At 49.0% G+C, this 15,023-nt stretch overlaps 1 protein-coding gene across 5 annotated transcripts in view; it reads left to right on the top strand.

The window, feature by feature from the left end:
- NLRP1 (NLR family pyrin domain containing 1) overlaps positions 1-15,023 on the top strand; it is a 50,967-nt gene that overhangs the window by 13,189 nt on the left and 22,755 nt on the right. For 4 of the 5 annotated variants that reach the window (XM_073234973.1, XM_073234972.1, XM_073234971.1 and 1 more), the window contains exons 6-11: positions 340-510; positions 9,870-10,040; positions 10,636-10,806; positions 12,469-12,558; positions 14,159-14,241; positions 14,790-14,952. In XM_073234973.1, the coding sequence (XP_073091074.1) occupies positions 340-510; positions 9,870-10,040; positions 10,636-10,806; positions 12,469-12,558; positions 14,159-14,241; positions 14,790-14,952 (849 nt within the window). The remainder of the gene's footprint in view (positions 1-339; positions 511-9,869; positions 10,041-10,635; positions 10,807-12,468; positions 12,559-14,158; positions 14,242-14,789; positions 14,953-15,023) is intronic. The other variant, XM_073234974.1, reaches the window with a different exon arrangement.

The raw sequence follows: 15,023 nt of genomic DNA, 5'->3' as shown, positions 1-15,023 counted from the left end.
TCCCCAGCCTCCTCCTCTGTACCGTGCCTTATGCTAGCACTGCAGATTTTTTTAAAAAGGTAAAAAAATATCTGCACCTGCCCTCAAAGAACTCCCAGACTGAGGGAGGAACAGACACACAAAATTAGCACTTTAGTATGTCAAGGGCTACAGGAGCAGGGGCCACCCAGAGAAGGGACACTAGCCCAGGGTGGCAGGAGCAGTGCAGCCATCAGGGAGGCTGATCGGTTGTGGGAATGGCACTGCCTGTTGCAGCCCGATGCTCAGAGGGAGGCTGTGTACCTCTGACCCCACACACAGGTCATGTTTATTTCTCCTGTCCCTCTCTTCTTCCCTCAGGTTCAGCTGGGTCCCCATCACAGATGCCTGCTGGAAGGTTCTCTTCTCCACTCTCCGGGTCACTGGGAACCTTCAGGAGCTGGACCTGAGTGGAAATTTCCTGAACTACTGTGTAGTACAGAGTCTTTGTGAAGCCCTGAGATACCCTCACTGCCACCTGGAGACACTGAGGTGAGTCTGCTCTGAAACAGAGATGGGCAGGAGACCCAAGATGGAAGGTGAGTCTAAGATGGGGGACTGGTCTCTGAACTCAACAAATACTCACTGATCCCCTCTTTGGCTATGCACTATGCCAAGTATCAGGGGTACTATGGTAAACAGACAGAATTGTTTCATCACAAAGCTTGCAAGAGACTAACAGTAATCAAAGACTACTAACAAATGCGTGATTATAACAAAAGACTACTAACAAAAGGCTCAGATGAGGGATCCAGTGGAAAACTTCCTGAGAAAGTGAAGCTTGAAGTGAAGAATATTGAAGATGTACCCAATTAGAGGAGGAGGGAAGAAAGTTCCAGGAAGAGGGAACAGCATTTGCAAATACCCTGTGGCAGGAAGAAGGATAGGAAGTCAAGGAATTGAAAGCAGGCCAGTGTGGCTGGAGGATAGAGGGCAAAGGGGTGAGATAAGCCTACAAAAATCAACGAGAGCCAGAAGATGCAAGGCCTCATCGGTCCTGTTGGAATTTGGAGATTTTTTTTCCTAAAAATTCAATGGGACTTTAAGCAGAAGGCTGACAAAATTGGTAAATTTTCAAAGTAGAAACAGACTACAATGTGAAAAATAGATTGGAGAAGAATAAAAGTAGATGTTGAGAAACTAGTTAGTAGGGAAATAGTAATAGTTTCTGTAAAGATGGTGATAGCTTGGACTACAATGTTGGCGGTGGAGATGGGAGGAAGTGGATAGATTCAAGAAATACATGAAAGTAAAACAACCAGACTCAGTAATGGACTGCATTTATGGAGAAAAGGAGAGGGAGATATCAAGGGTTTCTGGTCAGAGGAACTCACAGGATAATGGCACCTTCACTGAGGTAGGGAGTACTGGAGGATGGGTGTCATGAGTGTGACTTTGTGTATGTTGCTTTCAAGTTCCTTTGAGGTATTCACGTGGAAATGTAAAGCAGGTTTCAAACAAAGCTCTATGCAAAAATAAGATTGCCCCATCTCAAATCTCAACAAATTTAAAAGGATTGAAACCATACAAATTATATTATCTGACCATGATGGAATGAAATTAGAAGTCAATAACAAAAAGAAATTTGGGCAATTCACAAATACATGGAAATTAAACAACCATCAGTCAAAGAAGAAATCACAAAGGACATTAGAAAATACTTTGGGGTAAATGAAACAAAAATACAACACACAAAAACTTATTCAATGTAGCTGAAGTAGTGCTTCAGCTACTTAACTGAAGTAGTATAAGGAAATTTACAGCTATAAATACCTATATTTTTTAAAAGAAGAATAAAGGCTACTACTACATACCTATTAGAATGACCAAAATCCAGAATTTTTACAACACCAAGGGCTGGTGAGAATGTGGAGCAACAGCAACTCTGGTAGGAGCAATTTGGTAAGAATGCAAAATGTTGCAGCCACTTTGGAAGACAATTTCTGAGTTTCTTACAAAATTGAAATACTCTTACTGTATGATCCAGCAATCACACTCCTTGGTATTTAACCAAATGAGTTTAAAACCTATGTCCACACAAAAAACTGCACATGAATATTTATAGAGGCTTTCTTCATAATTGCCCAAACTTGGAAGTAACCAAGATATCCTTCAACAGGTGACTGGATAAATAAACTGGGAATGATAAATAAACTGGATGCATCCAGATAATGGTATACTATTCAGTGCTACATTATTCATATTATTCAATAGCATATTATTCATAGCAAGAAATGACCTATCAAACTATAAAAAGACATAGAAGAAACTTAAATGCATATCACTGGGTGAAAGAAGCCAATCTGAAAAAGCTACATACTATATGATTCCAGCTACATGACATTCTGGAGAAGGCAAAACTATGGAAACAGTCAAAAGATTATTGGCTGCCAGGGAATAGTGGGGAGCGCAGAATGACTAGGTGGATTACAGAGGATTTTTAGGGCAGTAAAACTATTCTGTATGACACTATAATGGTGGATCCATGTCATATATTTGTCAAAACCCATAGAATGTACAGCTCCAAAAGTGAGCCCTAATGTAAACTAAGGGCTTTGAGTGATGCTGATGTGTAGTGAGCTCCACCAACTGCAGCAAATGTGCCACTCTGGTGCCCAACTTGCATGTGGGAGCAAAGGATATATAGGAAGAAATTGCCATACTTTCTGCCCACTTTTTCTGTGAACCTAATATTATTCCAAAAAATAATATTTATTTAAGAAAGAAGGAGAAAGAGGAGGAGAGAAAAAGAAGGAATATAGCAAAACAATAATGACAACTTCAAATCAATAACTTAATCTTCCACCTTAAGAAGCTTAAAAAGAAAGGCAAACATAACCAAAAGCAAGAAGGAAGGAAATAATACATACTAGAGTGGAAATAAATAAAATAGTAGAAAAACAATACAGAAAATATTTAAACCAAAAGTTGCATTTTTTTCAAAAATTGACAAACTTTTAGCTAGATTGACTAAAGGGATACAATTCAAATTACTAAAATCAGGAATGTAAGAAGGGACATCACAATTGACCTCATAGAAATAAAAAGGGAGTTATAAAGGAATATTATGAACTATTATAAGCTAACAAATCAGGTAACATAGGTGAAATGGAGTATTTTCTAAAAAAATACAAACCACTAAAACTGACTCAAGAAGAAATAGAAAATCTGAATAGAACTATAACAAAGAAAAGAGATTGGATTAGTTAACAAAAACTCCCTACAAAGGAAAATTCCATGCACAGATGGCTTCATTGGTGAATTCTATCAAACATTTAAAGAACACCAATATTCTCAAATTCTTCCAAAATATTGGAGAAGAAAGAACACTTGCCAACTCATTCTATGAGGCCAGCATTACCCTGACACCAAAATCAGAGGACGACAATCAAAGATATCACAAGAGAAAAAAATATACAGACAAATATCCCCTGTGACTATAGATGCAAAAATCTTCAAAAACTAAGAACATATAAAAAGGATTGTACACCATAATCAGGTGGCAAATATCCCAGGAATGCAAAGTTGGTTTAGCCTAGGAAAACTGATCAACATAATACATCTTGTCCTTAGAGTAAAGGACCAAAACCACAGGATCATCTCAATAACCCCAGATAGAACATTTGACAAAATCTAATACCTTGTCACATTGTAAACACTGAACAAAAGAGGAATAGAAGGAAACTTTCTCAGCCTGATAAAGGACAGCTAATGAAAAACCCACAGCTAACATTGTACTTGATGGTAAGACTGACTGCTTTCCCCTTCAGATCAGAAACAAGACAACGTTGGCCACTTTTGTCACTTCCATTCAACATTTTATTGTAATTTCTGTCCAGGGAAATTATAATTAATAGTTAAGATGGCAGTGCTCCCCAAACTGATCTACAGATTCAATTCAATCCCTATCAAAATCACAGCTGCCTTTTTGCAGAAATGATCAAGCTGATCCTCAAATCCATATGCAAAGAAAAGATTGCATGTCAAGTCTTAGGGCACCCTCCAATGTTTAATGACCAAGAAAAGTTGACAGAGAAGCCTGAGAAGGAGCCAGTGGGGCGGGAAGAGCACCGTGAGAGTACGGTGTATGGCAACTAGCGAGGAGAGGGTTTCCAGGAGGGTATGGTCAGCAGGAGTTGTTGCTGCTGAGAGGCCAAGTAAAATAGACTGAAAATTGTCTTTTGTATTAGTGATAGGGAAGTCGTGGATGACCTCAGCAGAAACAGCTTTTGTGATGTGAGGAGGCCAGAATCCAGAATAAAATGGACTGAAGAGAGAGACAGAGGTGAAAAATGAAACCGCAAATAGAAACACTTTTTTCAGACTTTCATAGTGAAGAAGAGGAAAGAACTAAAACAGGACACGTGGGACCAATTAAAGATTTTGTGTGTGTGTGTGTGTGTGTGTGTGTGTGTGTGTGTCTATTTGGACTTAAGAAGGAAAAATCCTGAGTCTGAATATTGATGGAGAAGGGATGAAGAAGGACTAACTGATGGTCTTCCCTTCCTCAGGGGGAGGAGATAGGAGAAAGACTGGCCTAGGAGGAGAGGGAAATGCCTCATCTACTGTAACAGGAGGGTAGATGAGGACAGGGCACAGGGACGTAGGCACAGAGGCAAGTAGATTTGACCATGGGAAGCTGATGGGTTCCCATCTGATGGCTGCATTTTCTTCTGTGAATTAAGAATTGAGTTGTCTGCTGAAGGTGTGAGGGTTGGTGTGTTGGAGGTTTAGGAAAAGCATTATGTTAGGTGGCCAGCATAGAGTGGGACATTTCTGCCTGCCAGGCCTCCTGGAGGCCTGCGGTCATGCTTCATAGTGGCAGCCACCTGCCCTGTTGCACAAGTGGGAGTGGGAGCATGGCAGAATTTGGGGTTAGCCAGGGGGGTGTGATGGAAGGTCAGAGGCAAGACATTCAGGATCCTGGTGATAATGGATCATGGAATCTGAGGTAGATTCCAAAGAAGTAAAGAGAAGAAAGTGGTGAGAAATTGAGAGAAAGGAGAGGATCAAGGTGCCCACCTGAGGCTGCTCCACCCCTCCTGAAACCATTCCATGAGAACCACCTGTGTCAAGCAGAAAAGGCTTTTCAAAGATACTCAGAAATCCTGGTTCCACCTCAAACTCACACCCCGGTGGGAAGACACCAACCTACAATACACCCCTTTCACTGGTATAAAACTTCACAATCTCCATATCCATTTTGCTTGGCCATCCAAAAAGAACCTGTGAAAATGGCAGAGCAGGGGCAATCATTTCTATTTTCCAGACGATAAGAATTAAGGCTCAAGGAGGTTTACTGATGTGCCCAAAGACACACAGCAAGAACTGGGAGGGCTGGTACACAAACCCGGTGAGCACACAGCCCTGCACCACCGCCACCGCCCTCCTGGGGAAGCCAGGGTCCGTCCCTGCTGGCTCACTGGGGTAAGGTCATGAAGGAAGGGGGTTTTCCCGAGATTATCAACCCTGGATAAGGCAGATATGAGTATTTCCCTCACTAGAGAGGTCAGCTCTACATGGATGAGCTCAGGGCTTCATTGCCTTTGAATGCAAGACTAAGACCCTCAGGCAAGTCCTAATGGTTGAGTTTCTCCTGAAGCTGAGTTCCTCTAGAAATAGGTTGAGTAGGCTAGAATCAAGGATGCCAAGTATTTTGATTTTTCTGGGCATGTAAAACTGAGCACATTCCATACACAAAGGAGGAGGGGTTGGTAGAGGAGAGATTGGATATCTGAAAGAGAGGTTGCCAGAAAGAGCAAGGTCTGGGGAGCAGCAGGAGGACATGGAATCAGAGATCAGGAGGGAAGGGCCTGGGGCCCATCTGGGACGGGAGGGAGAGAGAAGGGCTGGTGGACGCTAAGGATGCAAGGGTGAAGGGATGTCAAGGGGGTTTGGGTCTCACAGCAGGCAGCGTCCTTTAGGCACAAACTGTATGCCAGGCACTGTTCTAAGGACGTGGCATATACTATTTCCTTTGACATTTGCAACCACCTTGCTCAATAGACACAACAAATCCCTGTTACAGATAAGTAAACCTGAAGTTAAGAAAATTTGCCCTGAATCTTCTACTAGTAACTGGCAAAGGCAAGATTGAAAACCAGGTCTATCTGGCTCTGCAACCTGTGCCCTTCACCAGCCCCCACATCCACCCCTGGTCAGTTGGTCTCTGCCTCCATACTGAAGCCCAAGGCCAAGTGTCCTCAGTGGGCCTGGGGGAGGTTGAGATTTGAACAGGGAGAATCCATGCAGCACAGCTTGAATGGTGAGTTATTTGTAACAAAGACACAAGACACAAGAGAGACATGGTTGTTGATGCTGAGATAGGTCCTGGGGGCAGAAACATACCCTGTGGAAATAGGCACATCAACAGCTGGAAACCAGATGTGCCAGGTGTGTGAGACCCATCAGCCAGGGAGAGTATGGCTGGAGGGGGCTATGTGGGAAAGGCCCTCAGCAGTAAGAAGTAGCAGGTGACGAGGCACAGAGCCACATCTGTAAGGACATCAGCTAGCTGGATGCCTGGCAGTTGGGCCACACTCTGCAGCTCAGGTTTGAGAGCAGACAACAAAGGCAGAGATTGTCCAGGGAAACAGAACCAACAGCCAAGGACACTTTAAAATGTGAGGGCTAGGACATGTCTGATACCACTGACCTTGGTTTCCAGGCTGGGTAGAAAAGTCCAGAAGGAAGCCAAAAAAAAAGACAAGGAGGAGAAATGCAGGTCCCGTGAGAGCGAGGAGACAGGGATTTTAGAGTGGCAGCCGTGGGGCAGGGGAGGGCCTTTGACGTCCACCCAGGAGAAGCATAACCAGATCCAGCTTCACTCTCCTCCCTCCTTATGCAGAAACCCCCCCCAAAACCCATGCCTCCTCCCTTCATGCACCTGCCAAGCATCCCTCTCTAGCCTATGGACCCAAACCCAACACTCTCCTCCGGGATGTCCCAGACACTCCTCAAACTCAGCCTGTTCTAAGCCAGACTTCAGAAAACCTGCTCCTCCTATCAAGACCAGCTACATAACTTTCAGAACCCAATACAAAATGAAAATGCAGTGCTCTTGCTCAAAAACTGGGGGAAAAGTTCAGAGAAAGGTACTAAGACATAAAGCTCTGTTCCCCTCTTCCACAGTCTCTCTCAACCTGCCTTGGGTTTCTTATTTGCTCTTTAATGTTGCACTCCCTGGGCACTGGGGTACCAACAGGTGTGTGCAGACCCCTGCAGGGGCCTGGGGGCCCTTACCTCAGGTCAACGTTCCCACACAGCCCACCAGATGCCAGGGTTCTCCTCCCACCAACCACCAGACCCGTGCTCTAGAGTGGTGGTAAAGTCAAGCCAGACAGCTCCCCTTTTCCCTGGGCCCACCAGCCCAACATGAAGAGGATGGGAGACACACACACACACACACACACACACACACGCACATGCCACCAGAGCACTGCCAGGACACACTAGGTACCTGAACCAGCAGTGGCTGAGAGATGTGCCCCACCAAACCACCAAGTGTGTCATGGTGCTGCCAGCCCAGGACAGGGACAGCTGCCGCCATGCCCTAGTCCAAGATACCTAACCCAGATCCCCACTGTGCCTGATCCAGGTCCCCATGGGGACAAAGGTCAAGGGGCAGAAGGGAAGGCTAGGTGGGACCCTATGGGAAAAGGGGCAGGGAAGTGGGTGGCCAAGAACTCTTCCCAAAGAAGGAGAAAAGTGGTAGGAGATGGAGACACACACAAGCTGAGGCTCCATTGTCCCATCAGACTTCACATATGAACACAAATTCAAAGATAAAATTAAGAAATTCCAGATGGTAACCACAGAGCATTAAACCCCAAATGTGGGACCATGTACAACTGCCCCAGCTGTACGTCCATGAAGCTGAGCCTGCCTCCCCTCACATCTGCTCTCTCGGTAAGTGGCAGTGGCAGCAACTCTGTACCTACTCTAGAAGCCTCCCCAGCCCCACATCTACAGAAGCCCTGAATGCTGTCAGGTCCACATGAAACATCTCCCGTGGCCCTGCTCTGACCACGGACTCATCTCCCACCTGGAACACCTGCTTCTCGCCTTGCCCTGTCCAGCCATGCCCCACTTGCCATCGGGGATCCTTCCAAAGCGATGCAGAGGACATATCGTTGCCCAACTCCAGATCTTTCACTGGCTCAGCACTGCCACCTGAACAAGGTCCCGGTATCTAATGATGACACTGAAGACCTATCATGGCCTTGATATTTTCTAGCTTTAGCTTCAAACATCACTTTTCCCTCATGTAGCCTTTATGCCAACCTCACTAAACTGAACATGTGCTGTAATTTCACATCTACTCTGCCAGCCAGAAGTGCCCCCTACCCCCCATCTTGATGGATTCCTACTCACCGTCCAAGGCACTCCTGGACATTTCCTCCTTCCTTTAACAGAATCAATCACTTGCTCCTCTGCCTTCAGTGGCACCTGACTTAGTCCTTCTGAGACTATTTCATTCACTCATTCACCACATACTTCTTAAGTGCCTACTATGTGCCGGACACTGCCCTAGGCACTGGAGGACAGCTAGTAACAAAAATGGGCAAAACTCCTTCCTCATGGAGCTTGCATCCTGGAGGGTGAGGGACAAAAAGCTGATTAAATAAGTAAAATAAAATGTGATGTAGGCTGTAGGGAAAAGGAAAGCAAAAAGAAGAAGGGGGCTGAGGCTGGGTGTGCAATTTTAAATAGGGGAGGGGATGAGCAAGATTTCACCAAGGTGACTTTTTTTTTTTTGAGAGGGCATCTCTCATATTTATTGATCATATGGTTGTTAACAACAATAAAATTCTATATAGGGGACTCAATGCACAATCATTAATCAACCCCAAGCCTGATTCTCAACAGTCTCCAATCTTCTGAAGCATATTGAACAAGTTTTTACATGGTGAACAATTTCTTACATAGTGAATTAAGTTCTTACATGGTGAACAGTGCAAGGGCAGTCATCACAGAAACTTTCAATTTTGATCACGCATCATGAACTATAAACAATCAGGTCAATTATGATTATTCGTTTGATTTTTATACTTGATTTATATGTGAATCCCACATTTCTCCCTTATTATTATTATTTTTTTTAATAAAATACTGAAGTGGTAGGTAGATGCAAGTTAAAGATAGAAAACATAGTTTAGTGCTGTAAGAGGGCAAATGTAGATGATCAGGTGTGTGCCTGTAGACTATGTGTTAATCCAAGCTAGACAAGGGCAACAAAACATCCATGGATGCAGAAGATTTCTCTCAAGATGGGGGGGTGAGGTTCTAAGCCTCACCTCTGTTGATCCCCAATTTCTTACCTGATGGCCCCCCTGTGACTGTGCCTGTCTTAGGTTGTTCCTCCCTTGAGGAATCTTAACCAAGGTGACTTTTGAGCAAAGACCTGAAGCATGTGAGAGAAGAGGCCATGAGAAATTAGGTGAGAAGATTGTTCCAGGCAGAAGAAACAGCAGGTGCAAAGGCCCTGAGGTGGACCATGGCTGGAATATTTAAGGAAGGGTGAGGAGGCCATGGAGGATAGAGCTAAAAGACATTGAGATAAGGAGAGAGATGACAAAGAGCGATGTCTCCAGTGTCCCATAGAAATTCAAGGTAAAGGACCTTGAATTTAACTTCAATGACATGGGAGAGTTTTGATCAAAAGGGATCTGAACTGACAGTTGTCTCTGTGTCTACCCCCCCGTACCTGAGCATCTCGGGGACCTGGGGGTGTTACTGGCCTCCCCCTGGCGCACAGGCCTGGCCAAGAGTGGGTGCTCAGTGGGTGCTGTGGGTGTTTGTGGGATCAGTAAGTGAGTAAACTCAAGGCCATGGGCGTGTGTCTCCCACAGGTTGGCCAGCTGTGGGCTCACGGCTGAAGGCTGCAAAGACCTCGCATCTGGGCTGGGTGCCAGCCAAACCCTGACCAAGCTGGAGCTGAGCTTCAACATGCTCACAGATGCTGGCGTTGAGCACCTCTGCATGGAGCTGAGGCAGCCAGGCTGCAAGCTCCAGCAGCTGCTGTAACTGCTCCTCTCGGGCCCTTCTCAGTGGGGGTGGGCAGAGGGAGGCAGAGGGAGAGCCCTACCTCCACGTGGGGTAGAGAGAAGGTGGGGACTCAGGGGGCTTCCAGGATAGGCCCTCAATTCTGCCTGCAGCTATCACACTGCCCTTTAACACTTGTTCTCCTATTAGACGTCCACTCTTGTTTCTCCTGCATTGCTGAAACCCACCAGAGCATCCCATGTCAGCCACCTCTGGGCATTTAGCATGGTCGATACAGTTAACGATTAGAGCCAGGTTTACAGGAGGAACATTGGGCAAATGAATCTTACAAGGTTGATAGGAGGAGTGGGCAGGATTCGTGGGAATCATTCAGGGTGAGAAAGGAGGTTGCCTACTTCCTGAGTGGCTCCTTGGCTGCAGGAGGAAAATTAAAATGCCCAAGGTTACTGCAAGACAGACAAGTCTTGGTCTTCCTTTAGTATCTCCCCGGAAACCTCCAAAACACCGCAGGTACTAAAACGGGGAACTAGACTCCAGTTACCCAAGGAGGCGGGGCTCCGGGACTACGACTGGGGGACGATGACTGGGGGCCCACGTCCGTCTCTCCTACAGGCTGGTCAGCTGCTGCCTCACGTCCAGTTGCTGCCAGGACCTGGCCTCTGTGCTCAGCGCCAGCCCCAGCCTGACAGAGCTGGACCTGCGGCAGAATGACCTGGACGATGTCGGCGCGACGCTGCTCTGCCAAGGGCTCAGGGACCCTGCCTGCCAACTCACGCTCCTGCAGTAAGGCCCTGTGGGCACCTTCTGGGCAGAGGGCAGAGCAGGGGAGCAAGGTGTACTGGCAAGGGATGTGGGTGCTGTGGAAGTGGACGGGGAAAGGAAAGGGACAGATCAAGGTCCGGGTTCCTTCCCAGCTCCACCTCTCAGGCCATGTGACTTGGGCAGGTCTTCATCTGAGACTCAGCTTCTTCATCTGAGTAATGGGCTATCATATCCACCTCATGGACTCCAATGAAATAAAATACATGCAAAATCTAAGACAATGCTTGGAAGAGAATGGGGCGGGATTAAGCAATAACTATGAGTAAGGCTGCACGTCCTATGGGGATGAGAAAGGTGTTAGTCATATATTAATACATAGAAATGTATTTCTAAGCTCCAAGTGAAGGGGAAGTGCAGGGTGTTATGCACACATAGCATGAGGGAACTATGGAATTAAATTGAGGGGCCAGGGAGGGCTTCTCTGAGGAAGTGATGTCACACCAAGACCAAAGCAGAAACACAGGAACAGAGGTGACCAGGCCCAGTCCCGGGCAGCAGTCCAGCCAAGAGAATGGCCTGGGGGAAGACTGCGGGACAGAAACAGGCCCAGAGCCCTGGAGACTTCAGCGGCGGCAGGGCAGCGAGCCCCAGCCCTCCTCATTCCCCATCCTGCAGGCCCACCCAGTCACATCCTTCCCTGAGCCACCACCCCCTCACTGTCTCTTGGCCACTTCCTCTCTCCTCCACATCCTGAAAGACGTCCACAGGCTGCTTCTGGCCGTGTGCTTCCCTGGGGCTCTCGACGGGGGCCTGTCACACACTCTGCATCCCCACGCTTCCGGTCCTGCTCTCACACTGCAGCCAGCTCACAGAGGTTTCTGCCCCCTGCCCTCCAGGAGCTCTGGGACAACCTTTTACGTGGTGGGCTCCACTCCCCGGCCAGGGAAGAGTAGATCTGATAGCAGTGATGAGTGAGGCGTGTGTGCCCTGCCCCATGTAGGGTGCACGGGCTTGTCACCTGCTGCCTTGTCTGTGACTCACAACAGGCAGAGCAGGTCCATCCTGTGCTAGCAATGAGGACGCAGAGGCCCAGAGGAAATCCCTGGAACACAAGGTCTGTGGGAATGGAAACAGGGTGCCCTCTTCCCAGCAACCCTTCTACCCTCCAGGAAGAAAATCCCAGGACCCACCAGTGGTGACCTTGAGGCCATCAGGAATGGCTGTCCTGTGGTGGGTGCTGTGCAGCACTGCCCAGACCCCCTGCAGGGATGAAAACTTGACCCCTAACCACTGGGAGGGGCTGTCGATGAGACCCTCTCGGTCAAGACCACATCCCCTTCCTAGGGTGGGCCTGTGTTGAGGTATAAGGACCCAGCCCCTCATCCCAGTTGGGAAGCACTCTGCAGGGTCGTCACTGCTTTGGAACCCCCATAGAGTCAGCTCCATGGAGACTGCACTGCAGCCCAGCTTCTCCCTCTATCAACCTCCCTTCCCCTTCCCTGGGGTTGACCCAAGAACACTCCCTAGTAAGTCTCCTCACTCTACTTTCCATCTCAGGGAACCCAGGAAACCCAACATGCGCCAGGTTCCTGCAGGAAGTGGCAAATGCCAGGATTCTGAGCCCTGGGGACCTCGGGAACATGTGGGTGTCCCGGGACAAGCAGGCTTCCTTTGTGCTTGCAGGCTGGACCAGACCCAGCTGAGTGAGGAGGTGACAGAGATGCTGAGGGCCCTGGAGGAGGAGAAGCCTCGGCTGCTCATCTCCAACAGATGGTAAGGGGGGTGGGGGGACCCAGAACTCCCTCCAGCTGACCCTGGCACAGGGCTGAGACCCCGAGGCCAGTCCAGAACCAAGAGATGGGCAAAGAGATGTGGGGTGGAGACAGAGACAGAAACCACAGCAGCCTGGGTATGGCTTGGTTGTTCTTTTAGTGTAAATAGAATCATATCATTCCTCTGCTTAAACCTTTCCGGCCTGAAGCATCTTCCAGCAAGGAGATGAACAAATGAAAAGCGGTGAACGGCTAAGTGGGTGAGGTTTGAAAAGTGGAAGGCAGTGACCACCAGGGGGACACAGAGACAGGGAGAGCCCTGGGGATCAGCCCACCCCCACCACCCACACACACAGACACCTCCAGACACTCTCCTGGGGCTTCAGGGGTGAGCCTGCAGGGTAGGAGAGTTCCTCTGGCTCCTGAGCAATCTACGGCAGCCGGCCCCCTCCCCTCAATGCCAGGTTCCGCAAGTATGGTGCATTTTGGCCTGTGAGTGCACAGTGCATCTGCCCAGGGTTCTTGGCTTCTCTGCCTCACCTGAAATGGAAGGGAAAGGGCTCCTAGGCTCAGGAGGAAGAGCCATTCCTCACTGGACAAGCTTCCCTGCAGGCCCACCGTGTGTGACAGGCACCCCACAGTGAACAAGAGCCCATGTTCAGGGGCTCAGTCTAGCAGGGAGACAGGCCCATCCCCCAACCTGTAAGCACACCCAGTGGAGGTGTGAATGCATCAACAGGTCTGTCTGACCCTGTCCGGAGGAACATGCTGAGCTCTGAAAGTGGGCAGGGTCGGCTGGGCCAAGAGAGATTGATTCCAGGCAGAGGCAGAGGCTCTGAGCTTAGCTTTTTTTGAGGAATAGAAGGCAACCAGTTGTCTGGAGCAGTGTTACTCAAAGTGGGCTGCACAGACCAGCAGCAGCAGTCACCTTGGGCAGGGCTCACTAGAAATGCAAATTCCCAGGCCCAACTCCAGACCTGCTGAATCAGAATCTCCGGGGTGGGCCCAGGAATCTGTGTTTCCACAAGCCCTTGAGTGACTTTTTGCACCAAGTTTGAGAACCCCTGGGCTAGAGGTGAGTGAGCAGGGGAGAGTGGCACAGGTGGGGTTGGCGCGTGGGAGGTGGGGCAGAGGCACAAAAAGGCCTTTTGGGTCGTGTTAAGAACTTTCCACTTTACCCCAAAAGCAGTGGAGAGACATTTCAGGGCTTCAGCCCCAAAATAATGTGCCAGATTCATATGTGAAGATCAGTTATATGGAAAATGGGCTGGAGAGCAACAAGGCCAGAGGGATTCTATGGTCTGAGCCAGATGCCAGAGCCTGGGACTAGGGCAGAGGCCATGGAGGTGGGAGAAGAGGACAGACAGCAGGGCCATGTGCTAGGTAGTGACGGGGCGCTCAGGCAGCTCTCGGAGGGACACAGAAGGAGCCGCGGTGATGCCCTGGGACAGGCACCTGGGGGCCAGTCACAGACTCACACTGCAGGAGAAGGACCAGTGGCCATGAGTTCAAGAAGATGAGTTGGATTTAAATGGGGACGTCAGGTAGACAGTCCCCACCCCCTCCAAGATGTCAGAGAGAATGAGCAGCTCTGTGTCTAGGAAAACAAGTGCTCCTGAAGAGGACCCAGGTGGAGAAGAAAAGAGTGACACATCTTCACTCAAGCGGCAGAGACTAAAATCAGGTGATCTGAAGGGGCCAGGCTGGGAGCATGCTGACAGGGTGGCTCGCAGGGCAGCTGTGGGAGGTCACCCCCTCCATCCCTCTGCCTCTGGTGTGGGACAGGGCAGTTTTCCACTTGGAAAGAGTTCACCCCATGCACAGCCTTCAACTCCTAGGGCTTGCAGGTTTCTGCTTCCCTCTCTCCCAGCTCCTGGGGCAGGGCTGCTCCTCCCCAAAACACAGGTGGCATGTCTCAGCCTCTGAACCAGGCCCCAGTCTCCAAGGCCCACTCTGGGCTTCTAAGGCCTGAGAATCACCTCTCCACCACAGCCCCGCCATCATTTGAGCCATGTCCGCCCACATCATGCTAAGGCAGAATAACACCTCTGGGCCATGGGGCTTGGGTCAGGAGCAGCAGGGTCGGGCCCCCTCAGAGAGAGGCCGCACCCCCAAGAGCAGGGACGGAGGCTGCAGACACCACCCTGGGAGGGGCCTCCCATGGCCCAGCGTTGAGGCCTGGGGACCCCCAGCAGGAGAAGCCAGAACTGACCTCTGCCCTGCCGTTTCCAGAGGGAAGCTCCCCTCAAGTAGCACAGGTGGAACCCTTCTGCCTGTCGTCTCTTGCGCCTCCTGGGGACCCACACAAGGAGCCTCTGGGGACTGAAGATGACTTCTGGGGCCCCACGGGGCCTGTGGCTACCAAGGTGGTTGACAAAGAGAGAAGCCTATACCAGTGAGTAAAGGGCTCTGCTGTCCCAGGCAGGCCTCTGCCACCCCGCCATCCCCACCCTGGGTCCTGCAGAC

Source organism: Manis javanica, chromosome 4, assembly GCF_040802235.1.
Source record: "Manis javanica isolate MJ-LG chromosome 4, MJ_LKY, whole genome shotgun sequence".
Lineage (NCBI taxonomy): Eukaryota > Metazoa > Chordata > Mammalia > Pholidota > Manidae > Manis > Manis javanica.
Note: the sequence above shows the minus strand (reverse complement) of the source record. Positions and strands in the feature narration are given on the sequence as shown.